At 32.4% G+C, this 26806-nt stretch overlaps 5 protein-coding genes across 8 annotated transcripts in view; 2 read left to right on the plus strand and 3 right to left on the minus strand.

Moving 5' to 3' along the window:
• LOC108772595 (heparan-alpha-glucosaminide N-acetyltransferase) overlaps nt 1-468 on the plus strand; it is an 8738-nt gene extending 8270 nt beyond the window's left edge. For all 3 annotated transcript variants that reach the window (XM_018538159.1, XM_018538158.1, XM_018538160.1), the window contains exon 12: nt 141-468. In XM_018538159.1, the coding sequence (XP_018393661.1) occupies nt 141-319 (179 nt within the window). In that variant the 3' untranslated portion in view covers nt 320-468. The remainder of the gene's footprint in view (nt 1-140) is intronic.
• A 277-nt stretch (nt 469-745) lies between these two features.
• LOC108772560 (DNA polymerase beta) lies at nt 746-2422 on the minus strand. Of its 2 annotated transcripts, XM_018538116.1 has the most exons (7): nt 2279-2422; nt 2123-2178; nt 1813-2012; nt 1584-1744; nt 1233-1524; nt 968-1163; nt 746-880 (listed from the first exon to the last, which is right to left on the minus strand). In XM_018538116.1, the coding sequence occupies exons 2-7, from the start codon at nt 2124-2126 to the stop codon at nt 786-788; spliced, it is 948 nt and encodes a 315-aa protein (XP_018393618.1). In that variant the 5' UTR covers nt 2127-2178; nt 2279-2422; the 3' UTR covers nt 746-785. The 2 variants fall into 2 exon arrangements, with proteins under 2 accessions (XP_018393618.1, XP_018393617.1); XM_018538115.1 differs by having other exon boundaries at nt 2123-2422.
• A 1262-nt stretch (nt 2423-3684) lies between these two features.
• Nucleotides 3685-6117, minus strand: Mppe (Metallophosphoesterase). The gene is made up of 7 exons (XM_018538105.1): nt 5720-6117; nt 5112-5321; nt 4869-5031; nt 4656-4787; nt 4452-4586; nt 4152-4383; nt 3685-4071 (listed from the first exon to the last, which is right to left on the minus strand). The coding sequence occupies exons 1-7, from the start codon at nt 5734-5736 to the stop codon at nt 3899-3901; spliced, it is 1062 nt and encodes a 353-aa protein (XP_018393607.1). The 5' UTR covers nt 5737-6117; the 3' UTR covers nt 3685-3898.
• Nucleotides 6118-6568: 451 nt separating this feature from the next.
• gcl (germ cell-less) lies at nt 6569-10539 on the plus strand. Its single transcript, XM_018538092.1, has 8 exons — nt 6569-6933; nt 7058-7181; nt 7862-7958; nt 8075-8444; nt 8564-8833; nt 9244-9462; nt 9877-9967; nt 10039-10539. Exons 1-8 carry the CDS (start codon nt 6788-6790, stop codon nt 10162-10164), a joined length of 1443 nt encoding a protein of 480 aa, XP_018393594.1. The 5' UTR covers nt 6569-6787; the 3' UTR covers nt 10165-10539.
• Nucleotides 10540-16652: 6113 nt separating this feature from the next.
• LOC108772526 (uncharacterized) lies at nt 16653-25638 on the minus strand. The gene is made up of 3 exons (XM_018538064.1): nt 25296-25638; nt 19845-20006; nt 16653-18823 (listed from the first exon to the last, which is right to left on the minus strand). The coding sequence occupies exons 1-3, from the start codon at nt 25369-25371 to the stop codon at nt 18558-18560; spliced, it is 504 nt and encodes a 167-aa protein (XP_018393566.1). The 5' UTR covers nt 25372-25638; the 3' UTR covers nt 16653-18557.
• Between the last annotated feature and the right edge of the window lie 1168 nt (nt 25639-26806).

Raw genomic sequence — 26806 nt, forward strand, 5'->3', positions numbered from 1 at the left:
TATATATATATATAGATTTCTTTTGTTGAATTCTTTTATCTTCTTTTTACCATGCAGTCTCAAAATATGTATTTCATTTTTTATGCATTCAATACAATTAGAATGAACTCTACATATTTTTTATTTTATATTTATTTTAGGTTTAAATCCAATTATTCTCTATATCGGGCATACTGTCACCATGGGCTTATTTCCATGGGCTTGGACACTGTCACATGCTACGCATTGGTCAGTTCTCGCTATGAATTTGTGGACCACAACGTTATGGGGTGTTATTGCATATTGCTTGTATTTAAAAGATGTTATTATATCTGTTTAAAATTAACAATATCAAAGATATTATTAATGATTTCATCGTAAAGCATCATAATCCTGTGTGTAAGGGATTAAGTAAATTATTACAGATTATTACACTTACGTTATCATTACTGCAGATATATACTTGCTTATAGGACTGTGTGATTTACGAAGGCAAATATATTTAAAATGTGTTAAGAGAAATGATGAATAGAAAGAGAAGATTTGTGTGTGATCATTCTTATACAAGCAAATTGTTGACTAACAAATATTGTAAAATATAGAAATAATACAATTTTCATCTTACTATGTATTAACTTTCTAAATAAAATATTTATAAAATTTATTTTATGTGAATAATTTTGTATTTTTAACATATTAATTTTAACAGATTTTTTTATTTTACATTGCAACATAAATAAATAATATATAAAACGTTTATGTGTATGGCAATAAATTATATAAATATAAAACGAATTTTATTTAATTTAGATATCTCTGTCTTTTGGATCTTTATAAGGTAAACCTAGGAATTTGAAAATGTCTTCTTCAGATGTAATTTCTTCGATTTCTCCCGGAACGCCTAAAAATAATATCTTCTATAATTATGAAATTTCTTAAATTGTAGCATTTTCACATATTTATATATTGTTTTTCAATCATACTTTACCTTCGGTTGTAAGACGCTTCAGTGCATATTCATTTAAAGTGTATTTCTTTACCAATGCATGAGCTCTCATATTCTTGTTGAACAAGTCACTTCCTGTGAAATAAAGTATGGCGCAATAATATTGATCGTAAAATGTAAGACGTATGTCTAATCGTCTAAAAGGCTTGCTTTTATCCTCTGGTAACTGACATACTCCCTACACAAAAACAATATACAATTAAAAATGTTTTCCTTGTATAAGTGCTTCTTAGTCTTATTTTAGTACCATAAATTTAGTATAGCCAAGAGATATTGTATCTGTAATCAGTTTTTTCTTTTTAAGACACTCCACAATAGTTTTCAATGATATAGTTTTCTTTTTCTTATCTGCTTTTGACGTATAATCAGGATGAGTTACAAGAACATCAATATCTCCACTTTCCTCTTTGCCACGTCTGTAACTCCCACAGATAGTTACGAGGTAAGCACTGTTTAGCTCATTGATGGTATTTTTCAATATCTTCTCTATTTGTACAATTTCTGCTCTTGGTATTTTCTTCTCAAAGTCTTCAAAATACCTAAAAGAATTTATCATCTTGGTGGAAATATATGCAATGTCAACGAATCAATTTCATACTTCAATCCTAGTTTCTGATGATATGTGAGCTTGTCTTGATGTTTCTTAAGATCTTCCAAAGTCTTGATACCAGCGTCCACTAATTCCTTTGCCTTGGCAGGACCTATGCCAGACACCCGAGCCAATAGACTAATGGCAACATTAGTATCATCCTTCTTGATCTGAAAAAAGAAAATATATGTAGAAAAAGATTCACATATATATTTAAATTTTCATTTTAAAATTATACATCTTCTAGCTTTTGCAATTTTCCAGTCTGAAGAAATTCATCTATCTTCTTTGCAATTTTTACTCCTATTCCAGGTAATTTTTTCGCCTCTTCTCCATTCTTAACTCTCTCAGTCAGAGCACTTAATGTTCCAGCTGCTTTGCGATATGCATTGTACTTGTAAACATTCTTGCTGACATTACGTTCGTAATCTGCCAGTTCTGCAAAAAGATTTAGAATAGAGTATTCTTACAATCTAAATAGAACTATATTCCCTTTCTTTCTCAACGAAAAAATCATTTTACAACATGCAAAAGAATGTTACTTATACCCATCAAAAAATCACACAGGTCCTGATTTGGATTGTTTGCATTGCCTGTCGTCTTCCTTTTACCCATTATGCACAAGAGAACGCGATGTAGATTTCGTGGAAATAATCGATTCAGTTTGTCACTTCTTAATTTAACATTTGACAAGTAATATTTACTTTGTTTACTGCGACGGAATAACCTCTCAAGGTTATTGGCGTATTTACAGACGAGAAACCTTTATGTTGATGATCAAAAGCGCCGTATCTATAAGATGTTCGTACACTATGGTTGCTCCAAAATTTTGAACGTCAGAAAATATATACTGATCAGATACTATTTGGAACTAATCAAACTGATGATGAATGGACTGTGCATGTGAGACTCAATCATAAAAATCTCTCTGTCAAACAAGTCAATTTTTTTAAAATTGTGAAGACATTTTTAATTTTCTTGAAATTTTTTGTAAATTTAGATCTTTAATAAAATACATTTAATATTTTCATCAGTAATTTTTTTATATGAATTATGTCATTTTAATTCTTTATAATTAATTAGTGCATTTTAATTACATAAATTAAATGGATTTTACAAACACAGTATTAACTTTATTATAGATTTTGACGTTGGCTTCGGAGCTAAACAATGTTTATTGTAACATTTATTATATAAAAATTTTTATAATTCTTCCAGATCTCTTAAAAAATCGTCAAAAAGTCATAATATTAACAAAAAATAAAATATCTTCAAGCGATGTACAATAAATTCATTAGATTTGTGTCTCAATACATTTATTTCAAATATTGCGTGTATACAGATCCACGGAGAAATATAAATCGATCTATCTACAATACGTATCTTGCTCAACAATTTTTTTTTATATTTCTATACTTTATAACATGATATATATATATCATTGATATTACACGGTAATGTATTTCAAGCAGTTTTCTCTTTATATCATATAGACAAGAAATCATTTAAGTAACAATGACGTTTGAATACCGTCACATTAACGTTTGGCATATTATATTTATGTGTATATATACACACAAAGATTTTAGAATAAAACATCGAGATTCATAAGTACACTATGTACATAATACTTTTATGCCGCACTGGCTTTAAGGCTGAAGGAAATGATGATTTAGAGTACCGAAAAACAATACAGAATTAACTTCAGTTATAGTAATTGAAACGCTTTTACAAGAACTTATCACTATCCATCTATTTTTTGACGATAACTTTTTCTTGAAATTATAAGTTATTCAAATTATAATCTCACTCAAACATCAGATGCCTAAAGCCAGCGCTGTTATTCGATAAAATATTTGGCATGCTATTTTTCAGTCATATATGACAACGTGTGATTAATATTTAAAGCAAATAAATATATTCATGATAAATAATTTTATAAAAAGTCTTGAGAGAAAAAAGATTCTTTAAAAGCGTCTTACTTCAGAGATCTAAGATTTTTTTTAGATTTATATGAATATATGGGTGCTATTTAGTGATACAAGTAAAAAATATCATTTTATTTTCCTTGACATTCAGTGAAATAAAATAGAATGAGACATTTGTTTCGACTTGCATCATCAAATATAAAGTACCCTAAGCTTTAAGTATGTAAGTTATTTCAACGTGGCAGCTAATAAACAACCATTATTCTCGTTTTTTTTTTTTGGGATATAATAAAGACGGTTGAAGAATTATGTAATCTGGACGGATCTTTGTACCTAATCACAACGCTAAGTTAATTCACCATTTAAACGCATAAGTACTTTTGATTGAACTCTATCTTATACAGGTGGTAAACGATTATAAGTTGCATAGCTTTTTACACAACAGCCTGAAACGAAAAAACAAATGGCAAGTATGACGACCAATATGCCGACAACTATGTAAGCACGTAGCAGCGGAAATCTGTCTGGTAACCATAGAATCGTGAATTCAACGGTCTTCTCTTGAGTATCTGCAATGCATATATACATACCGATATAATTGTAACTGATAATAGATCTTGAGAGATTTAATATATTGAAAGATATGTACCTATATATGCAAGTCCATAACCCATATGTGGCGTACCCATTCTGTAGGAACAGGTAGGTATTTGTACTTCGTGAATATCTCCTACGTCCATTCTTAATTGGTACAGAAGCGTTTCATAAGGTGACAGAATCCAAATATCGCTTAACTGATCCGTCGCCGTGTCCAGACTTATGTGCTTCGCTTTGTGTTCGTGCGCGGTAAAAATGACTTGCGGCGATAACTCTTTAAGTACCTATAACAAGCAGTGATACAGGGTAAATCATTAAGTGAGTTCCTCTTCTTCGTAATATTTGAAAGTACATTTTGTACAAAACTTCCAGGCGTAGACAGCAAAGGTACATGGCTAAGAATAACATTAGTCGTATTTCTTTCCGCATAATCATTAAGAAATGCATCCTTCGGCGCTTCCGGTATCGTGCGTGTCAGCCTGTTTACCTAAAACAAAATATTTGCTAATTTATCATAAACATGAGAAGATTATATATTTAGAAGACTTGTATTTACTTTGAAAAAGGTAACGGTCTTGTACACTAATGTGTCTGGCTGAGTATATGCAAAATTAAATCTCTTGTGGATGTTGGAAGAAACACGATCGTCTTCACCTCCAATGTCATTATCGCCTGGCAAATAAATTTTCTAAAAAAAGACGAGACTAGCAATGAAACACAGAGTTTCTACAAGAAGGGAAAAAAGAATTGTGTAATCGAAGTAAAATACCATTATGTCATCCGGCATTGAAAATATTGAATCTAGTCTCCTCTTGTACCTTTCAAAATCTTCTGCATTAGCTATATGACCTTCATCCATAAGATCACCTAAGAAGGCAATAACGTGCGGCTGAGAAAATTTTAATGCTCTCGAGAAAGTCTTCTCTAAATATCTGTGCAGCAAAATACAAATTATCTATATGGCTCTCATCTATTGATTAAAATAAAATTATTAGATGTTTGCTAGTAATACCTATCACTATCCCATCTTGCTATCCATGAACCAAAGTAATTCTCATATTTTTCCCCGAGTATTTGTGGATCCGCAACGAGAAGAATCTTGACACACTCGGAGCATTCGCGCATGGTCCACTCGAGCTTTTGTACTTCATATACGAGAAATTCATTGTAAAATATTGTCACAAGAACAATCATACCAATTGATATTACTCTGTGCTTCAACCTGTTTAATATAAATTATAAATCATTTATGATTCTATTTTTCTATTATATTGAAAAGTAACTCTTAGATCTTTTAATTGTTGCAAAAAGATGACAGTCAATTGCTAGTCACTTCATACAGTTATGTTTTACTTCATTTTAATATGTTAATCGATAAAAATGTTTAAATGATATAAATAAAACACTTTGTTTTGCTTAATACATTTCGTTATTATTAATAGCTTATTATTTTACCGACAAGTTTCTCATCAAAGTTTTTATTTGAAATAATTTATAGAGCAGACTTTAATTTTCTGTTTTGTAAAAATTAATAATTTTTGTTTTAAACTCGAATATAATGTATTTTTGAACGACTATTGCATTATATATACTTGTTAGACAATTAAGTAAACAGATTACCTATTTCGTCGTAACATCTCTCCGTGACTTACAGCATTCTACGACACTAATTAAAAAAACTCAATGACGCAGTCTTGAGTTTGTTCATCGGTATATTACGTTGATATCATCAGCTTTAATAGCAACTAGATCGTTGGCACAAAGCGAGAGGTTAAATGGTCATGTACGCACACAAGTAAGACGAGTATAATTTTTTATTCACCATCTTATCGCTATTGATCCCTGAAACCCTCGAATACGAACTTGCATTTTTATGCCATTAATGTAATTATCGTGCGACAATCGGTACGCATCGTAATCACGTAATAAGAAGTGTTGTTTACTACACGCTACATATCCAGTTCAGGTTATGTTCCATTATTCACTCTGTCACTTGCCACTTGCCATTGCCAGTTGTAAGCTTGAGCACTTTTTCAGCAAGCTGCAGCTCAATGCTCGAGTATCATGAATTGTCAATTGTCATGGATATTTAGAATGACAAATATATAAATATAATCAAGGTTACCAATATTATAACTTTATTATTTAAATTTTGACTAATTTTTATTATTTAAGAAAGTAAAAGGGTCTTTTATTAATTTTACACATGTGTAAGTATAGAAAAATGTGCAAAAATAATAACTTTAATATAAATGACAATTTAAATTTCTAGTCTGTATATATAATATACATACAGATAATATAAGTTTTTTGTATTATTTTAAAGTATTTTACTATTTATTATTTGTATACTGAATTCATTATTTCACGAAGCTGTATAACTGGAGCCCCCTTCCGGGTCCCCGCCAGTAGTCGGTCCTGACCACAACATATGTCGAGTGTTTACATGCGCTGTCCGCGACTCGCTTCCACCCGTCCACACGGCATACAGTACACCTCATTACACCTACGTATTTGTACAAGTTTCACTTTTTTAGACTCCTACTGGGAGGGGGCAAGAACGACGACAACACGACAACAGCGACAAGTGTCAAGTGAAAACGTGTGATCTCTGTAGGAAGACGCGCGACATCGTGAAACGAAAAAGGGATATAAAATCTACCATAGCGTCGTGTGATTGCCGTAACGATGGGTAGCTACGCGAGCAGGATTGCATCAATGTCGAACCTGGCTGTGCACAACGTTTATCGAGGCTGCAAGCGAAAATACATCGAGGAGTACGACTGCGAGTCCGAGTCCGATTACATCGAGCGGACCCTGCATACACCGAAAAAGTAAGGTTGCTTGGTCGAACTGCATCTGTCTCGGGCGTTTTATCTCTCCTTGCTTCCTTGCTGTTTGACGACTATTTTATATCGCGTAGGGCTTTGGCATTTAAATCTCGTATTGCATTCGTAGGAGAAAATTGCTGACAACGGCGCAGTACATATACAAGACCCTGTTCCAAGAGGAGAAAGGCAGTGACATAACTGTCCTTATACTTGGACGTGCTTGGAGATTGCATAAAGTTTATATTAGTCAGGTATGAGTCATTCCTATGTGAACTCCCTCTCTTGATGCCTTGCTTGCATCACGAAATTTCAATAACAAATCTTTTGATATGAATTTAATCCCTGATAGTTGAATTTTGATGTCAACTCTTGTGATGATAAATGTTCAATTAAAATTTGATATTACTCTATTTGTCTCTGCTTTAGCTTTGTTTTTTAATGTTCAATATCTTTGGAAATAAGTCGTGTGGAAATTTAAATTTTATTAAAATAAAATTTATTTAAAATTAAAAGAGAAATAAAACTTTTTGTTGTATTTTGCAATTAATTGTTTACAAAAAGTTATACATTTTAATAACTAATTATAATATTAAATTTTTTTGTTAATATATATAGTTTTATTATTATTATTATTATTATTATTAAGATAATGTAGATTTCAAATTAATCTTAATAAGCAATCTGTCATTAATGTTCATTTCCACTAATGCAGAACTTAACTTTAATCTCGGTTCAATTTGCTCTTCGTCTTTTTCTAATTCTAAAAATTAGAAAAAGATTAACGGTAAGTTAAACCGAGATTAAAGTTAATCTGCATTGGTGGAAACGGGCATAAATTTATGTCATTTTTAATTGTTAAATTTTAATTATATTTTTGTAATAATGTAATGATAAGTAAGTATAAATGTATACAAAAAATATATTTTTTTAGAGCCCATATTTTGCTAGTATGTTTTCTGGTTCCTGGAAGGAGTCAAACGAAAAAGTTATCAATGTTGAAATTACAGATCCTAATATTACGATAAATTGTAAGAGCATCATATAATTAAATATTGAAATTAATCTTATTCTGTATGAAAATTAAAGTAAGAGATGAGAAGATATATACTACATTATCTAGAAATAATATTTAAAATTGTTCCAGCATTGTCTGTGGTATTGGGCTCATTGTACCAAGACGAAGTCAGTTTAGAGCCAAAAGAAGTGGTTGATATTCTGGCAACGTCTACTCTATTTCAATTACAAGGCTTAATAGATGAGTGTGTAGACATAATGATAGAAACTACAAATAGCGAGACTGTTGTATCCTATTATAATGCAGCTGTGTCATATGGTGTGCCTACTGTGAAAGCAGCTGCGAAACGTTGGCTGGAGGTCAATCTATTGATTTACGGATGGCGATATCCGTCTTTTCTTAAAAAAATTTCACCAGATCTGATGACAGAATTAGTTACCAGTCCTGATTTGGTTGTTTTGCAAACAGAATTTTGCATATACATGATGCTACGCTTATGGTATATTTAACATGCATGTAGATATAAATATCTATAATTTGTTTCTGAAATAAAATATAGATAAAATTATCGTGTTTTTTTAATAATTATATACATAATTACTCTATATTGTTATGCAGGTTATTTGCACACATAAGCGACTACGATGATAAACTAAAGATTGACGAATATTTTAAAAATCAAAAATGGACTGAACCGTTTTTAACAACTGAAGAAGGCAAGGAGTACGCAGCACCTTTCAAAGCATTAAGGATGAAATATTTGCTGTTACATGAACAAGATGATAAAATTTTATACACTGACAATTTAATACCACCAGACTGGCTACATAGTGCTTACAGAGAACATTGGCTTCATTTATTAAGAGTGGATGGAAATAAAGACAGAGGGTAGGCTACATAGTTGAATTATTTTTAGTAGAAATAATATAGAGAGGACTATATATTTTTATATTACTGATGAGTCCAGTAGTGGAAGCCGGGACGAAATGCCAAAATTATGTGATATTCTTCGTAATATTTAATATCATCTTTAGATTTTAATATATCATTCAAAACGTTATTGAGATCCATGATGTTATGAGTATTAAAAATTGTTTCAATTTTAATTCGTGATAATACTGCTGTAGTAAGTTTGTTTGCGTTATGTCGGAATAGTATATCAGTGCGTGATTATTGGGGGGACTACATACGCGATATATAAAAATCACATAATTATAATAAGCACTATGATCCAGCTTTGACCGTTATAAGGCTGTTCTTCTTCTTGTTCGACTATATATTTTTTTCTTTATGTGTAGTCCAGTACAAATGACGCAAGAGGAATTTTCCAAGGAATGCTTTCGGTGTGGTAGATGTATCGAGAAACCAGGTGAACACATTTGGAGGTGGAAGGCATTCCACTATGGACTAGATTTACTAATGACTTTAGATACAACTAGTCTGCGGATTGAAAGGAACCACAGAATAGATTGTGAGCATATCAAGGCAAACCATAAAGAGCATAAAATACTGATAAAGTAAGTAAAATACTGTATATCATTGACTAGTTAATTCAATAATTTACCTTAAAAAATAATAACATAAATTTTTTTATTAAAATAAATTGCCGTTGAGAGCCAACACTGGATGAAAGTGTGTAATAAACTTTATTTAATTACATAAAATTGCAAACCATATAGTTATTATTTCGTTTTTGTGTTGTAATTGTTTTTGACATCATTTACTCCACTAAAGAATTTTTATCTTGCATTGAAAAGGACCTGGACTAAGGTCGAAACGTTTGCAATTTTATGTAATTAAATAAAGTTTATTACACACTTTCATCCAGTGTTGGCTCTCAACGGCAATTTATTTTAATATTGGATTTATTCATAGGAGCCTCTTGTATATATATTGTTATTCATTTTTAATTATAAATTTTTTTATTTTAGAGTCAGTTTGTTTTCATTGAATGAGCAACGCCAAGTGGAACATGTTCAAGACTCACGTATGCTGAGATTACGCTTGAGAAGAAACACAGAAGTAAGTTGGTAGACATATAAGAATCACAAATCTCGTTTTTAATTTTATGTGGTAACGCATATTTCTTTTAGCACGAGATAATGACCCTGGACAAACAATTATATTATCCTCTGTACATATCAGTCAACATGCAACTAGTCACTCCACTTATATTAGGACAAGAGGATACATCAACTGACACACTTTTGGATACTTAGCATTTCGATGACCAAGTAATTTTTAGAATGTGCTTTATGTTTCCTGTATTTTGTTTTTTATCTCTTGCCCTCTGTGATCATTTTATCAACAATTGTATTTCTTATTATGGGTTTCCTGTTTCTCCCGAAGTTCATTAACTTTTATCTCAAGCGACAGAAAACAAAAAACGGGATAAGAAGCAAAAATACAAGATGTTAAAAATAGCAAAAAACAAGAAACAAAAAGCACATGTAGAATAGGTTTAAATATAAAGGATATGGGATCCAACTGACGCTTTGCAATATATTTTGTTTAATTATGAATATAGATGAATTTCATAGGCACACGTTACTATTTGGCACAACACTTAAATAGAGAGATATGGATCTCCAGTAGAAACCAAACTATTTTTTCTTTTACAGGAGATACAGAATTTATAACAGAATCCATTTTTATCGTATTTATTATTAAATTCTTTAGTTAATTTGGAATCGATTTTTTCTCAATCAAAATGTTTTATACAGAATCTACAATAGGAATCGTAGACAGTGGTGGAGTCTTAAATAGATAAACATTGTCGATTATTTTATCTATATTCGACTGCGATTGGTGAATTTCCTAGGACTTAAGAGTGTCTATGACTTCTATTGTAGGATTGCATTATAGTTTTTAAATTAGCAGTAAATGGACATTTATATTTAATAATATAAGTAAAATAATAAAATCTTACTTTTACAATAATTTCAAGTAGACTTTAGTCAAATTTCTGTATTATATGTCACATGAAGATATAGATAATATTTAAAATTGTGAAAAATTTTAAATATGCAATTTATTATATTCTATTAAAAACAAATCATCTTCAAATTGCTAAAGAATTGGTCATTAAAAATAACATGGTAGAAATAAAATTTCTAACATACACTTGTATATCGATTATGTATTTGATACGAAATGATGCATTTGATGTGGTTCACATTAATTATAGTGATCATTCCAACAAGCTTTAGTCACTTAGATATATTTTAATTTTTTTTTCATGTATGTATGTATGTACATATATTTAGATGCATAATGATGTTATTAAGTGCTATTTTAAAACGGTCATTCATAGACACTTGACTAAATTGCATCAATGATATTCTGGTACAATGCATAAACAAAATTTTGTTTGTTTGGTATCGAACTTGATCCATTTTTTGTAATTTGTACATAATTTTGCAATGCCAAATAGTTCTATTAAAATGCCATTATAAGATTTTTTGATGTTTATTGACTTTGGTTATAGCCAAACAATGTCTCTATTTTTTTTTCATAATCGAATATATTAATATAACAAGAAATAAAGAAATTAAAGTTAATTGATATTGAAGGAAAAAAATTTTAAGCGTTTATTGAGATCGGCAGATTAGCACACAAATGAAAAATTAGTTTATATACATTTTTAACTCGCAATAATTTACGTTTTATTAATGATTTACTTTATTTGCAAGACTGTTCGCATCTAGTATACTTAGCAGTATTAGGTATTTGTTTACATATTCAAAGTTTTATTAAAGAATATGAAATTTTCTGTTTTTTACGTTATATCCTCTATTGTAAGAACAGTTAAAATAGAAAACCTTAATATTTAATTTGAACATATTATTTAGGAAAACGATCGAACGCTCCTCCGTCTTCCTATCAATAAAGAGTTTTCTTCGATTCTGGTGCCTTTTTATATCTACAAAAATGAGCGAAACTGATGCGTATGTTCGAACTAACTTTCATAATACGCAAAAGATTTTGTAGCATTTTCTTTTTGTAAAAGATTTTCTTACTACGACAACTGTTCGGTAAAGTTAATAAAAATATAAGCACACACTTTACATAAATTCTTATACTTACCTTTATAAAATGATCTTTTCAGTATTTGTACGGAAATTATAAATTAACATAATCAATTTACCAATAATACTTTTTTTACATATAAATTTTGGAATTAAATATCGTTTCGTAGCCTCAATCGCTACTTTTGATAAAAAGTAATGATTGTAACACTACGACATAGAAAACGCATTTAAAAAAAGATATTATCGCGTGAAGAAACACATTACTTTTATTAATCGTTCAACACTTTATTATTGGCAGAATACTTTTTTCTTTTTTTCTCTGTACATGATATATGATATTGTAATGTCATTCGATGATGATCATTACGAACAATGAGGCTTGAGATTTACGCATTCTTTCGATACGTGTCGCAGGCAACGGTAGCTGTATGGCAAAAATCTTGGAATTTTTTTCTTAAATTTGTTTCAAAATATAATATACTATTGAAGCCGATCTTAATCGATGCAATGTATCATTAATTTCGCACGTAATTCAAAGTGCAATATTTTTATGGGGAGGTGTTACTCCAACTTGAAAACAGCGACCTATAACTAAAAAAATTTCATATAACAATATTTTTTAAATGCACGTAATATACTTTATGTTATAATATTATATAATAGCAGAGAGAATCTTGAAAACGATCATTCCTCCTTTTTTCATAGAATCATCAAAATTTAACATACTATTACCGGAACATCTATTTTATTATATGCCACTAGGAATCCATTGAAGGGTACCACTAAGTATCCACTGAGGTGGATATCTCTTAGTGCACAGAAGAAATTTTATTAAAGTATCTAAAAATTTAGGAGATTTGAAAATAATTTTGTTGGACTATCAAAATAATTACGTAGAAAACCCAAATATAATGAACAATACTACAAAAAGTAGCATTTTTTGACATTCTAGCAATTATTTAAGCGCCCTTACGTAATTATTGTGATAGTTCAAAATTTATTTTCAGGTTTGTTTAGCTAAATTTTTAGATATTTTAGTAAAACAATTATTTCCGTGCGGATATCTAATGCCACATGTTAAAGTGGATGGTGACGGAGTAGTATATGAATTTTGATAGTTCTATGAAAAAAGTCAAGACAATCGTGCTTAGGTTTCTCTCTCTAATAAAAACTATGTGTCGCTACTTTCAAGATATACGACAGCTATTTTTTTATAATAACTATAGAGAGACTCATGTTTTCTGTTCTATAATGCAACAGTAACTTTTACTTTCTTTCCTTTTTAGTCGATAAAGTGCGGTGGAGCATTATCTGATCATTCGACAATTGCAATATTTTTTTCACTTGAACAAGATAGCGAAATTAATGTTCAAGCTCATGCAAGAAATATACGTCACGCGAGCAATTCCACATAATAATTGTAACGATCGATTTATGTACAGTTTTTTCAATGTGATGTATGTGTAACTGCAGAACATTTATATCCTCGTACGATATGGTACATTACCTTTGAAATATAAAAAACCGCAATCATATGGCGATAACGTATCCAACCAATTGTTTACAATGCGGCTATTATTGCGACATGTATCAAAAAAATATAAGCGAATTGTCTCAACAACAAGAACTCCGCATTTCTTTCAATTGTCTGGGCTCATCCTGAATGAGAGATTGAGTACAATTAATCCCAAACGGCAAAGAAGATAAAAGAGAATAAGAAAGAGATAGTAAACAATTTTCTTTCAAAAGAGCTCTCTTTTTGGAAGAAAATTTCTTACTATCAGATTTGCGTATAAAATCAGTTGCGAATGTATATGTATAAATAAATATATCTGTTGTTAAAATTAAAAGAAATGTATAATAGCATTCAATAACACGCAATTATAAAGAAATTTAGTCGCATTCATATTTTAATATTGTCTTTCCTATACATAAATATTGTATCTGTTTAAGGAAATACAAAATCTTGAATTCTTTAAGGAAAAGATACTTGAAAAATCTATGAGACTCGGTGTTCTTTCTGTCAATATCATAACCAATTTTTTATGCAAATCTGACAACAAAAAGTTTATCTCATCCTAATTATTCTATAACAGCGAAGAAGGAGAGGAGTCATGGATACAGAAATAAACAATCCGTTTAGTGTCAAATTTAAAGAATTAATGAAGCTTACGTAATTTCAGTGTTAATTATATCATAGAATAATCTCTGGAAGAACATAATTTATATATATTAATTCATAATTTATGACAATTCCAGATTGGAAATCGTTTGTTTCATCACTCTATTACCCACCTTAATTCCTCTCTTTCTTCCGTACTTTTTTCCTCTTCGCTCCCAATCTTATCGATACCATCACGTTCGTCACGATTGTTACCACATTTACACTCTAATGATAATTATTAGCAGTATTATTTGTAACAATGGGTCGGTAATGTATTTTTACTAACAATAACTATAATAATAATAGTCATAGTAGTGAGATGGTAATAGTACCCAGTAAACAAACTGTGTCCGCAGTATAGTAGCAGATTGATAGCAAATTCGATTGGAAATCGCTAGCGAATTGGCATTACCTATGTTCGCATTAGGCTCGTATTTTGCTGACTAAATCTGCTGACGTGACTGGATAACAAATCGGCGGCAGAAACCAAGTAGAATCTGTTGAACGCTTTAATTTCATTTTCAATATACAATAAATTATAATAAAGTACATCAACGTCTGCTTGATTTCAGCTGTCAATTTGACATATGTTACTATTAATAAATATTGCTATAATTCTGTCTTTCTATCATCATTTTGTCAGTAGTCTTGGATATGCCAGATTCGTAACTTTTTTGCCAACAAAATTTGCAATTTGGCAGAATTTATTTTTGTAACAGACTTGACTGCCTGAGAGCAGCCCATATCAATGATGATAATGGCAACGACAAGTAACAATGGCATTATACTCGTAAAGACGATCGCTTTGCTATAGTGACATAATTTATATTGACCAAGCGCGCCTACTGCATCTAATTTCTCATTTTTTTTGTCAATAATCCATCTGCTTTCTCATTATGTTATTGCTCATTCATTACATTTACCTGCTGTATATGCTGCCATTATTATTACTATTATTATTAGCATCAGCATTATAAAGGATGTTCGATTGCTATAATTTAAGCATGTATTGCTGTAAAATGTTCTATCCTCATAAAAATATCATAAATAGTTTCTAAATTGTAAAAAGAAAATGGCTTTTAACGAATTTTTCTAATAAAAAATTCTTTATTTTCAAGAATATTTTTCATATATTTAAAAATTTTCAAATTTTTCCAGAATTTCTAAGTTTTTCTTCGAAAATTATAGAATAAGAAAAATCTTAGAATATTTCACATATTAACAAAATTGTAAGAAAGATAAAACTTTCTCAATATTTCTGAAAAATGTAAAGAACCTGAGAAATCTTCTAAAAAATTATAAAATTTATATGAAAGTTTTGCAAAATTATGCGAAGAACTTTAAGAAAATTTTTGACTAAAATTATCTCGATTTAAAGTATGACAGTACTTATTAAAATAAGTTTTCAAAATTATGAAAAGAACGTAATATTTCATTAAATTTCGCCAATGAAAGAATTTCATCAATGAAAGCTTCAATTTCCGACTGGGACCATTGTCCACCATAATAATACGCTTTCGTTACCGAACATCCTATATTTACCGAAAACTTATTTTATTACCAAACTCTCCCTTCTCTATGAATGGCGATTAAAAGAGCAACAACGAATTATTAAAGTCTTTCCCAGCGTCGGTCAACTGATCCCTTGTCTATATTGCAATCAACATGCGTTCTAAAACGAGATAGAGAGATACTTATTTGGTTTGGTAAATTATATTGAACTCTTTACACGAAAGTGCATAACAACCGACCCTATAATTGAGTTGTCGAATTTAACATTACGCTCAATTATTATTGCACAGACACGCACAAACATACGAAGCATTCACACAACATACAAATAGCAATTATTATACGCTCAGGTGATTCAGGCTTAGACTGCACTTATTGCAAAGTTTTGCGAAACACGCGAATAATCGTGGACACGACGGCGGATCTTCAATTCTCATTAGAGCTAAATGCGAGGTCTCTCTTTCTCTCTCTCTCTCTCTTTCTTTCGGTATATCGTCGATATGTTATACTTGTTTTACATTATCCTGTTTTTTACATAGTCCGTTTTAGAATCGTTTAAAGAAGCGATGTATCGTATCCGTTCAGATCATTTCAGTTTAATCAGAAAATTTGATATCAAGTGGATTAATTAAGTGAAGAAATTGAATAAATTATGCGTGAGAATTCTAGATAAATGTAATTTTTCAAAGATAAGTTAATGACTGTCTTAATTAATTAACTATAAGTTAATTAACTTATAGTTAATTAACTTTTAATAAAACAAGTGTTTATCTTCGATATTGCATCTTCACTATCCTCTGTCTTTTATTAAATTTAAAATAATTGTTAATTGAAATAATTATATGTAGTTATGTCAAAAACTATATTTTTATAGTTACATCTAATTGTATTATGTACATAATTCGTGTATTATTATTATTATTATTATTATTATGTACAGTTAAGTTAAAATTAGAAGTTTTACAAATATTATATCTATCGAATAAAATTATATTATATAAATTATGTCACGATTAAATTATGATACGTGATGATAGCTGAGGTAGGCTGAACGGATGCGACGCGGACGCGTCCCGTATTATATCCCGTTTCATTTCGCAAACGCTACGTGTCATTGCACTTCTAAAAATAAGCATGCCTGTCAATCTCGCGTGCAATTCCATGTTGGCTTATTTATTTCAACGACAAAATATATTTTTATATACTTTTTTTTTACTTCGCGTGCATATACGTACATCGTAATTAATGCGTACACACGCATATACAGGCAGGCACACTCATGCACAGACACGCGAATGTGTTCAGCGGTAGCAGGCGAGGTGCGAAATGTGTTATCGCGATGCCGCTACTTTGTTACCGTGTGTTTTACTCTTTATTGTTACACTAATCGTAAATTTTCATAAGATATTCACCTCTCCTGCTACGCTCTTTTTGTCTCGATATTGCACTTGTCGCACGTTTAAAATTCGGTAATCGTTTCTGTACAAAAGTAGACAAATTGATAGGAATCGATAAGAATGCGTTCTGAAAAAAAAAAAACTCATTTCTTTTCATCTTCTATATATTTTTTCATCTATATTTAACCACGAATCTTCGGAGATTTAAAAAACCGCGTAAGGTTGTCGGAAAAAAACTGTGATACGTGATTTTTAAATACCTGCATTAAGAATAATTTGGGAAATTTAAATGATACAAATCGTAGAAGGGATTTCTTATTCGATTCCTCTTAATCTGTCTATGCAAAAAATATCCGAAAATTCTCTATCTAAACAGCCGAGTCGACACAGCCGATGGAATCCGAATAAGAATCGCGCGATAAGCGCGATATCAGCGCAATACGAGAGGTGATTAATTCTTTTTTTTTTTTCTTTTACGCAAAGGCCGTGATATCTTTTTTGTGTTTTCTCTTGTTTTTTTCTTCGCAGAGATATGTATACTACTGAAGTGTGTGTCGCCCTCGCGCATCTGGCAGTTATCACCGTTACGCTACGTTAATTAATCTGGCTACGTTACGGACCGTTCGCAGCCCCGAAGACACCATCCATGAAGTCGGTTAAAATCTAAAATCTCTTTATTAGCGATGAAAATTTGAAGTTATCTACGAGAAGTTAGCAGAATGTCGTCCTTAGTTCTTCAGAGCTTCAGAGCTTCAGAGTTTATCAAAAAGGCCCTCGTGAATGCGTGTGCGCGAGAATTCGGGATTTCCGAAACTCGCGTTGAGAAGCCGATCTCAATTCCTGAAAGTACAGCATCGGATTCGTTGTATAATTCAAGTAGCCAGCTGCTTCGGAACAAGTGAAGGAAAAATTTTTTTGCTTGAGTGCGAAGTTCCTTTCGTTGGCGGCGTGAAGATTGACGTGCCTCAATTGTCTGACGCTATATTTTAATTAGGCCGAAAAGCTGGTATAATTGCTGATAGGCTGAAAGTCAGAACAGCGACTTTTCGCCTCAGCGAACGATACAGCCATTCTTTCTCTCTCTCACAGTCCATTTTATTTCATACTTATCCATCATGCTTATTACTCTAACTCATTTTAACATCACTACGTTGCATCTAAGGCTACTTAATCGCTTTTACTCGAAGTATCTTTAATTATTCCAAAATTATCAATCCAAATTTTAAGTATTTTAGCTGTATCGAATCTTCATCTGATGGGGATTGGGTAATTCATCAAATAAAGAAGAAGATTTTTTCATAATCTTCTCGCAATCTTCTTACGATTGGGGAAATTATAGCTGTTATATAAGGAAATTGAGACAATATCGATCGACTGGCGTTTGATCGATCAATGTAACGGAATGAGGAATGAATCCAAGGTATACGAACGGTCCATGCGGCGCGACGACGGGCCAGGGATGGAATCTCAGATTCTCAGGGTGCGACTTGGAGAACAACTAGGCAGAATTAGGCTGCTGAGAAGGAGATACGAGACGGCACGATCGGGCACGATAGAAGCAGACTCGGTGTCGCCAATACGGCAGTCAGAAGGGACGCCAGTGGCAGTAGGGACGGCGTGCGGAGACTCTCGACGGAGTTGCACAGATCACCGGTGCACGAGCAGTATACAGCGCGCACATCGTGGGTGCCGCTCCTCATAAGGCACTCGCCGTTGTCCTTCTCGGCGTCCGTGATGTAGCCGCAACTGCGGACGACCCTCTCCTTGCCGTATACTGCAATAGGAAATCTCTATTTTAAATTCTTTTCGCTGCTTAGAGATTTAGAATTATTTAGAGATTTGTGTCACCTGTAGAGTGATTTTTATATTCTAGCAGTCACAGTTTATTTCCTTTATTGAGATTCGAGAATCTATCATATTAATTTTTTTAATTTCATCTACAGACTTCTTGGAAGTCTGTAATTTCAACTCACTTTTTTTTTTAGAAAATAATAAGTGAATATTCAAATAACATACTGATTGTCACGATAAGATCGAGATGACATACACACGCATACGTCATCCTGACTGAAGTTTGACGAAAGTTTCATTGAATTTTATGTCAATTAATGTCACTGATGTGACATTTCTACTACTTGGATATGAAATAATAATCTCAGAACTCTCAAATATCGTACATTATTGATTATTTAACAAGTAAATTGTAGGACAATCAATAATATACAATATATCATTAATATTAATGACTTTGAAGTAGGGATGTAAAAATCATCTCAGATGATCGTTGACGTTAAAAAATTAAGTGACTATTCTTGAGTTAAACACGCGATTACTCATGTTTCGAACTTGTCTTTTGCCACTGTCAATGGACTCTTTGATTAATTCAGAATCGATAACTTTCGAACAAAAATACTCATAAATAATTCAATCGCTCATAATTAATCCAATCGCATTAAAACGCTTTGTCACAATGTTATTCGTTGGAATGACTTTATATTGCAATGCTATCGCATTACGTATAAAATGAAACACAATATGAATGTAGGACGTATTTGTGAGTTGCGGATCAAAGCGTACACCTATATGACGTTTATTAAATAACAATTTTTTATGTATGCGGTAAATCATTACAGTTGCGAGTTATTTAAAAAATTATTATAATAATTAAGTGTGGAGTTAAATTAAAGTGAAAATTAATGAGCGCTGATTTTATTTTGACAATTATATAAAACTTTTGGAATTTCTGTTAGGTGAAGTTTAACTTATGCGTTTGTAAATGCAAACAGAGACTTTACCTTTTTGACTGATTTTTCGGCAAAGGGTAGGCTCCAAGTGACTGAGGTGCTCCAGACGAGGTTGAAAGCTGCAGTTTACAGTCCCCAAAGTGTACGAATCTAATGGGTCGCCACATCTGGGGTCGTACTCGCTGTTGCATTGGTAACATATTATCGCTTCACCTAAAATAGAAAAAAAATCGATTATTATACATTTGCATTTGCAGTCTCATTTGCAAAAAGTTATTATAAGATCGAGAAAAATTCCTTATAATCGCTAGGTATTTTTAAGGTTTCGGAAATATTTTCCCTTTCAACGGAATTTAAACAGTGGTAACTTGATCTTTATACATTTATGCGAGAGGTTACGATGAGCATTACGTGCAACCGGTTAAAATTTTCTCTTTCCCTTTGTAATTTATGAATATTTTAGAGGCTCGTATTTAAGAGATCAGAGATCTTAGTCGTGATTTCTCGACAAATTCAACCAACGTCAGCCACGATGAGGATCGGGACTGATTCACGTTTCGCTCTTCTGTGACGTAATAACGTGGCACGTGCGCTCGGTCGCATCCCACGGCTACAGAAATCAGGTTGATACGGCGCCAGCTGATATCGAACAGTCAAGCGAGACATATGCGAAAACCTTCACTCAGCTGTCTCGTAGTTCGATACGAAGAACCAAATTTTTTTCTACCGGATACAAAATTATAGACGATTGTACCCATAAAAGATTTCCGGATACTATGTTATTACTCTTCGATTCTTATCATAAAATGGCGATATCATAAAATAGAATCGATATAAGAACAATCATTTATTATCACTTATTATTAACAGAAGAATATTCTACTCTTAAATGGAACATTTTTATAAATTTAAAATAAAATGATCTTGGAAATCTGTTTTGAATCAAATATTTATGGAGTCAGCATAAAAGAAGCTATCTTACATTTTAAATATTCTTTCAAATAAGATCGAACGTGCAGCGTGTCTCAAAATTTCATCTTAATAAATAAAATCTTAATGATACTTAAATATGTCAACAGTGTTTTGTCAACAACCGAATTTTATTCAAATCGAACAATTTATAATAGATTATCATACGGTTTCACTGAAGTCGGATAATTTGCAAGTGAATTTAAGCGATTTATTTCGTTTGCATTATGTAAATTGCATTTGCTCGTGAAGCAAGGATAAAATTTGGATGAATGGCGATTATTTGACGAGCAAAGGTTTATTCGTCGTTGATGAAATTGAATATATTTATATGCTATACATGCACAATTAAAATATGGAAACGTGAAAGAGAATAAGAAATATATAAAGAAAAAATAAAAAGAAATACTACGCAATAAATAAACGAGTAAAAGTCTATGTTGCTAATTAAAATTTCACTCTTATTCTCTCTATAGACAAATCAATTAATTTTTCAGAGAAAACAGAACAAAGATTTCAACTTGTAGATTTAAAGTTCTCTCAAAGTATATACAACTACACAAAATACAGGAACACATAATATGCTATTGCAATTAGAGAAATGAAATGCATTTAGAAAAAAAGATAAAAAGGGAAAGAAAGGAGGTTGGAGGAGTAGAATCATTATAAAGAAAAATAGAGCAGAAATGACAAAAGGGGGCATAATGTACCATCGTTACAAGAAAAGCAGAATAAACAAAAACTACATTAAGAGTACACAGTGCAAAGCAAAGGGGCGGCGGGACGGGGGTAAGTGAGAGGAAAGGGGTCGGAGAAGGAGAAAGTGGGTCGCTCGATAGCCCTCACGACGTCGGCTTTCGTAGGCGCTACCCTAAATTTCAACAAATTGTCGGATATAGCGCATTTATCTGTGATACCCCGAAAGCAGATTGCCGATGCCAGTTAACATCGTATCGGCAATTACTTCGATCGGCGAAGGGAAAACCGGATGATTCTCGCCGAATAAGCATCAGTAATCGAGCTTCGCTTCGCAAACGTGCGTCTATTATAGGATCTATCATAGCACGAATCGTAATTAGACACGCTGTAAAAGCGATACAATTCGTTCAGAAGCGATGGTCGACTGACCACACGAAATCCGCAGATCCAAAATAGTTGCGTCATTGTGACCAAGTTACGTCATTTCGTCCGGATACTTTCACCTTTCACCTTTGCGCCGCTAACGTTACGTCATCGACCCGCAGACGATCCCGGGGTGAGAAGATAACGATATCGCAGCTTCTAATCATACCAGGAAAACGAATATCCATTGTGCAGACTTGGCTGTTTCCCGGATTCAACTTATCCGCTGTCGCCGGATACGTATATCGACAACGTCGGCGGAGGGAAATGCGCTTAAAGTACGTCGATTCATTCGATCGAGGACGATCGAATTCAACGCGACGAAACCAGGCCGCGCTCCTGATGAGATTTAAGTCTGAAAAAAATACCTGCCTGATTCTTTTAATTAAACGAATTGTGCTGTAAATAATTAAAATAAAAAAAATACGTGTAAGCAAAATTTGAACAGATGCTTGATACTAATTATAACATAAATTTTTGTTATTTTTGCTTTAGTTTTCTCTATAATGATTATATTCCTCCTCCCTTCTTTCTTTTTTCTGTTTATAAATTCCATTTCTTTAATTATAATAGCATTATTGGTTCCTATTGTGTATTCTGAGGGAACTTTAAATCCAGAAATTGAAATGTTCATTCTGTTTCTCTCTGAAAAATTAATTTGTTTTTCGTAGTAATTTTTTACAGTTTTATAAATGCGGAAGTTCTATGTATCGTTCTAAAATAATCTGCAATTAAATAAATTATGGATAACTCGATCAAATATGATTTAATGAGATTATTTTATAATTTCGTTTAAAGTCTCAACAGAGAGAATTGTAATTTCTTTCTTGTCGTTCTTAAGCGATTACGCTTGACAGAATCCTTTCAGTAATTCCAAATACTTTTTTAGCTGAAGTATCAAAAAATAGTAAATCTCTGAGAATAATTTTGTTGGTCATCAAAATAATTACATAGGAAACTCAAGCACGCCGAGCATGCTGTAAAAAAATTATAGCATTCTAACTAGTTTGAGTATTTTACATAATTAATTTAATATAGTTCAACAAAATTTTATTTTTTTCAAAGATTGTCCCTAGTTAAATTTTTTAATACAGCGACAAAACCATTCTATAGTTATTGCGATATTTTTCTAATACAATAATAGGATTCGATTTGATAATCACATACGATTATCTTAACGATCCACTGTTCCGAAGAACCACAAGTGCTACCCTTGTAGGAATTCATCGACCAATATCTTGCAAACCGTAATATCGCCAACATTGCTAAACATCGCTATTCTTTTTGCGACACAAAAAATGCGAAATCCATAGAAAAATGATAAAAAAAGAGGAACGAGCGGAAGAATGAATTATTTTCTTCCAATTTACCCTGAAAAATAGATGAATTAAAATGAATCCTGTACTATTTCTGTAAAATTGAATATGAGAGAAACGAAAATACCTGGAAGTGTCTAAATTCTAAAGGATTTATCAATGATGTAAGACATTCATCTCGTATCTTTTCTTGATTCCCGATCGCTCCTTACAATTAAAAATAAACGGCTATAAAAACGTAAAAAGGAATTAAAACCAATCTCTAATTTCAAACATTAAGAATTTACAATAAAACTTAACGACAAGATCATTTTAAGTGACCTAATTTTCTGACTTGTGTATTACCAGTATATTTAAGTATTTATGTGAAAAACCGAGCTATAAGTATATTTCACAATTTTATTCGCGTAATCAGCTCGATAACTCTTTTCGCTGTTCGAAGTTGTCCGTAAGTTGCAACTAATCTATCTGTGTACATTCATGAATAATTCAACGTACACGATATAAAAAAACTACAACTTTTATTTGCTCGAGACAAATGCGATAAAATTTAAATAAAATATAAATGTATCAACTACAAAAACGTTAAAAAAAAAACTAATTTAATTGACGAACTAAAAAACTAAATCTTTATTTATTTACTCGAAACAAAAATGTGATAAAATTTTAATAAACTCTCGCACGTACAAATCGCAAATCGTTATATCGATAATGCGCGTTACAAAGAGAATTTCTTGAAAATAAAAAGGATAAAGAAATCCGAAAGTTTTGTAATCGGAAGATTTTAGAATCTTCGAAGACTAAAGATCTCCATTTTCACCAAAACTTCTTTTCCGAATAATGTTAAAACTTCTTAAAACTTGTAACGTGTTTTTTCTTTCACGTGATTCGATTGAAATATTAAAACAGACTTGATGATTTCGAAACTTTTTAGGATGACATAAAACTTAAAGAAAACAAAGAATTTAATTTTGCCTCGAGATTCATTCGCAGAGGGTTAAACGTCTTCTAAGCTTTTGTGTTGTTCGGGCTTTTATGATCCCGCGACGACGTCTGGGCGACTAATTTACGACGGTAACTTTCCCTGCCATCACCTCTACGCCGCATTGCGCTCGTGATGTATACAACTCCTTTCCTCATTCCAATCCTGAATAAAGTGCACGAGGTCATATTATCGATCGTTCCTATGCTTTCGGACGAAGCAATGTTCAAAAGTGGCAATTTAGTCCGATTTATATCAAATATATCGAGTTCTCTTGCCCGCGTTGAGTTTATGTACTCAAGCTAGGGCGCCTCTATTTCTCGACTGAATTATTTCCTGTTAAAAGTACGAAGTGCCTGTTGAAACCTTGAACATTTTCCTGGAATGTGCTGTGCCGTCAGTTAAACTTCTCTCTAAATGTTCGTCGAATCAATCTCCTATATTTCCCCGGGAAATGCCGCATTGATGGAAACTATCGCAAGTTAGACAATATAGAACTGACGTAAGGACGTCATTCTATTGTACAGGCATCTTGAATCTTTCAACATCTTTCAGCGTTATTCAAGAATTAAATCCATGATTAAAAATTCGAGAATTTTTCTGGAAGAAAATAGTGAAAATGAGATGATTATAATTAAGAGAAACAAATTGTGTTTAAAAAAATATTTGAAACACAGATTTTATCAAATATTCAGCAGTGTTAAAGTTGCTAATACAATTATAATAACTTTCGAATACATAATATAAGTTATATATATATTTATAATATTATATAACAGTATACTGTTATAATAGCTTTCGATACTTTGGAAAACAAAGTAAAAACATTTCTTTCAACTATATAAAATAAGAATTATTAGTTGCATTGTTTTATACCTTCTACATCGATACCTCACATTCGTCATAAGATGTAGAAGTAGCGCGCAAAATGATAAAATGGGAAAGATCTTCCTTAAAAGAAATCGCGCAAATTTCGATCAAGGAACGAGACCCAACTCGTGGTTTCAATCGCTACATCGTGCTCCACGAACGGGTCGATCATTGTTTCCGGGGAAGAAACTTTCCATGAAAAACCGTGTCGAATGCCGAGTATACGATATATCGGCAACTCACCGCGATCGAAAGTGGTCGCCAGGACGACGAAGACGAGGCCGATGATCGGCGCGGCTTGGCTCGCGATCATGGTCATCGCGATCGCCGGACCATGTGGGTCTAATCGTGCCGCGGTCGCATGGAGGTTGCTCCCGTCGTCGTCGTCGCCGTCGTCGTCGTCGGGGAAAAGATCGGATAGAGCGTGAATGTACGCGTTCGCCTCTCGTCCTCGTCGTCGTCGTCGTCGTAATAGCAGTCGTTATTGCCGTCGTCGTCGTCGCTTCCCGGTATCGGGATGAGAGCGCGGGAGACTCTCAGTTCTCTTCAGGAACGGTGATCCGTTCGCGCGCCGCGTTCGCCTGCATCTCACCCGGACGCATAGCAACTGACTGACGCGCGCGTTACGCGACCGAGTTACCGAGTTTCTCTCGAGCACTCTATATCCGCACGCTATGCGGCAGATCCACCCCCTCGAACACCCGCGATGCGCTCGCCGTCGCGACCGCGCCGCGCCGCGCCGGTGCATTCGTCGATGGTGCACGCGCCGTTTTCCTTTCCTCGCAGCCCTCCTGCCGCTCGCGTACCCCGGGGGTGCGCACCCCCGCGTACGATCGCGCCGGCGAACCTCCCCTCCTTCTCGTCGACGTTATTAAGAATGCTATGGATTCGTTGCGATATACTTTCGTTCGATCATTTTAGGTTTCCTCGTCGAGAAGATGTACATAGATTCAGGTTACAGTGATTTTATATTTTCTATGATATCGCAATATATAAACGCAAATATTATTATATATATATATATATATATATATATATATAGGACCTGCAAAGATTGAAATCACGAAATAAAAATAAAATTGGAATATTTGACAAATAATAAATAATAAATTCCACAATTTCCGTAGTTAATTAATAACGTAATAATGTGTAAAGGATCAGAAAAATTTTATGATTGTAAAGAAAACACGTGACACGCCTGATTTTAAAAAAATATAATTTTTTAAATGTATATTTTTAATATATCTCTTTTAAATATCCTATATGTATACGTTCTTTCACGGTTGATTGCTTAAAACACTTGAATTTTGTTTTCTATACCTACATACCGCCTACACATCCTTTACATTTTCCAATATCTTACGATATCTCGTGATTGTGTTTCCGCTTAGAACTGTTGACTTCTCGGTACTTTGTTATTTGCCGTGTTCATGCAAGTAGTGTCCTATTTCTTCGTGTCTTTCATCCCAGCGATACTGTTTTTTTTTATCAAAACAATTACAGGCTTTGCAGAAGAAAAAAAAACAACCTGCTATATTGTATTACATACGTTACGTAAAGAAAACAAAACAGTTCTGCCAACCGATATATTTTATAACTTATCATTCTGTTTAATAATTCTGTTTGAATATTAGTTTTATAAAGTTATGGTAAATGAAAGAATTAATAATTTTATAAGAAGTATTAAGATATGATCATGGTAATAATCTAATAATTACGATATTAATATTATTTATTAGTTTACATTTAATTCT

This window comes from Cyphomyrmex costatus, unplaced genomic scaffold, assembly GCF_001594065.2.
Source record: "Cyphomyrmex costatus isolate MS0001 unplaced genomic scaffold, Ccosl1.0 scaffold192, whole genome shotgun sequence".
Lineage (NCBI taxonomy): Eukaryota > Metazoa > Arthropoda > Insecta > Hymenoptera > Formicidae > Cyphomyrmex > Cyphomyrmex costatus.

What these genes read in the sequence shown, in the direction of transcription:
- LOC108772526 (XM_018538064.1), bottom strand. Translation starts at nt 25,371, where the DNA reads ATGACCATGATCGCGAGCCAAGCCGCGCCGATCATCGGCCTCGTCTTC. An exon ending in GGCGACCACTTTCGATCGCG is followed by an intron (nt 20,007 to 25,295) that starts GTGAGTTGCCGA and finishes TTTCTATTTTAG; the next exon opens with GTGAAGCGATAATATGTTAC. An exon ending in CCGAAAAATCAGTCAAAAAG is followed by an intron (nt 18,824 to 19,844) that starts GTAAAGTCTCTG and finishes TTCCTATTGCAG; the next exon opens with TATACGGCAAGGAGAGGGTC.
- Mppe (XM_018538105.1), bottom strand. An exon ending in GCAAGATGGGATAGTGATAG is followed by an intron (nt 5,032 to 5,111) that starts GTATTACTAGCA and finishes TTTGCTGCACAG; the next exon opens with ATATTTAGAGAAGACTTTCT. An exon ending in TTATGGACTTGCATATATAG is followed by an intron (nt 4,072 to 4,151) that starts GTACATATCTTT and finishes TATGCATTGCAG; the next exon opens with ATACTCAAGAGAAGACCGTT.
- gcl (XM_018538092.1), top strand. Translation starts at nt 6,788, where the DNA reads ATGGGTAGCTACGCGAGCAGGATTGCATCAATGTCGAACCTGGCTGTG. An exon ending in ATAAAGTTTATATTAGTCAG is followed by an intron (nt 7,182 to 7,861) that starts GTATGAGTCATT and finishes ATATTTTTTTAG; the next exon opens with AGCCCATATTTTGCTAGTAT. An exon ending in GAGCATAAAATACTGATAAA is followed by an intron (nt 9,463 to 9,876) that starts GTAAGTAAAATA and finishes TTTTTATTTTAG; the next exon opens with AGTCAGTTTGTTTTCATTGA.
- LOC108772560 (XM_018538115.1), bottom strand. Translation starts at nt 2,189, where the DNA reads ATGGGTAAAAGGAAGACGACAGGCAATGCAAACAATCCAAATCAGGAC. An exon ending in CCTGTGTGATTTTTTGATGG is followed by an intron (nt 2,013 to 2,122) that starts GTATAAGTAACA and finishes ATCTTTTTGCAG; the next exon opens with AACTGGCAGATTACGAACGT. An exon ending in CATCAGAAACTAGGATTGAA is followed by an intron (nt 1,525 to 1,583) that starts GTATGAAATTGA and finishes AAATTCTTTTAG; the next exon opens with GTATTTTGAAGACTTTGAGA.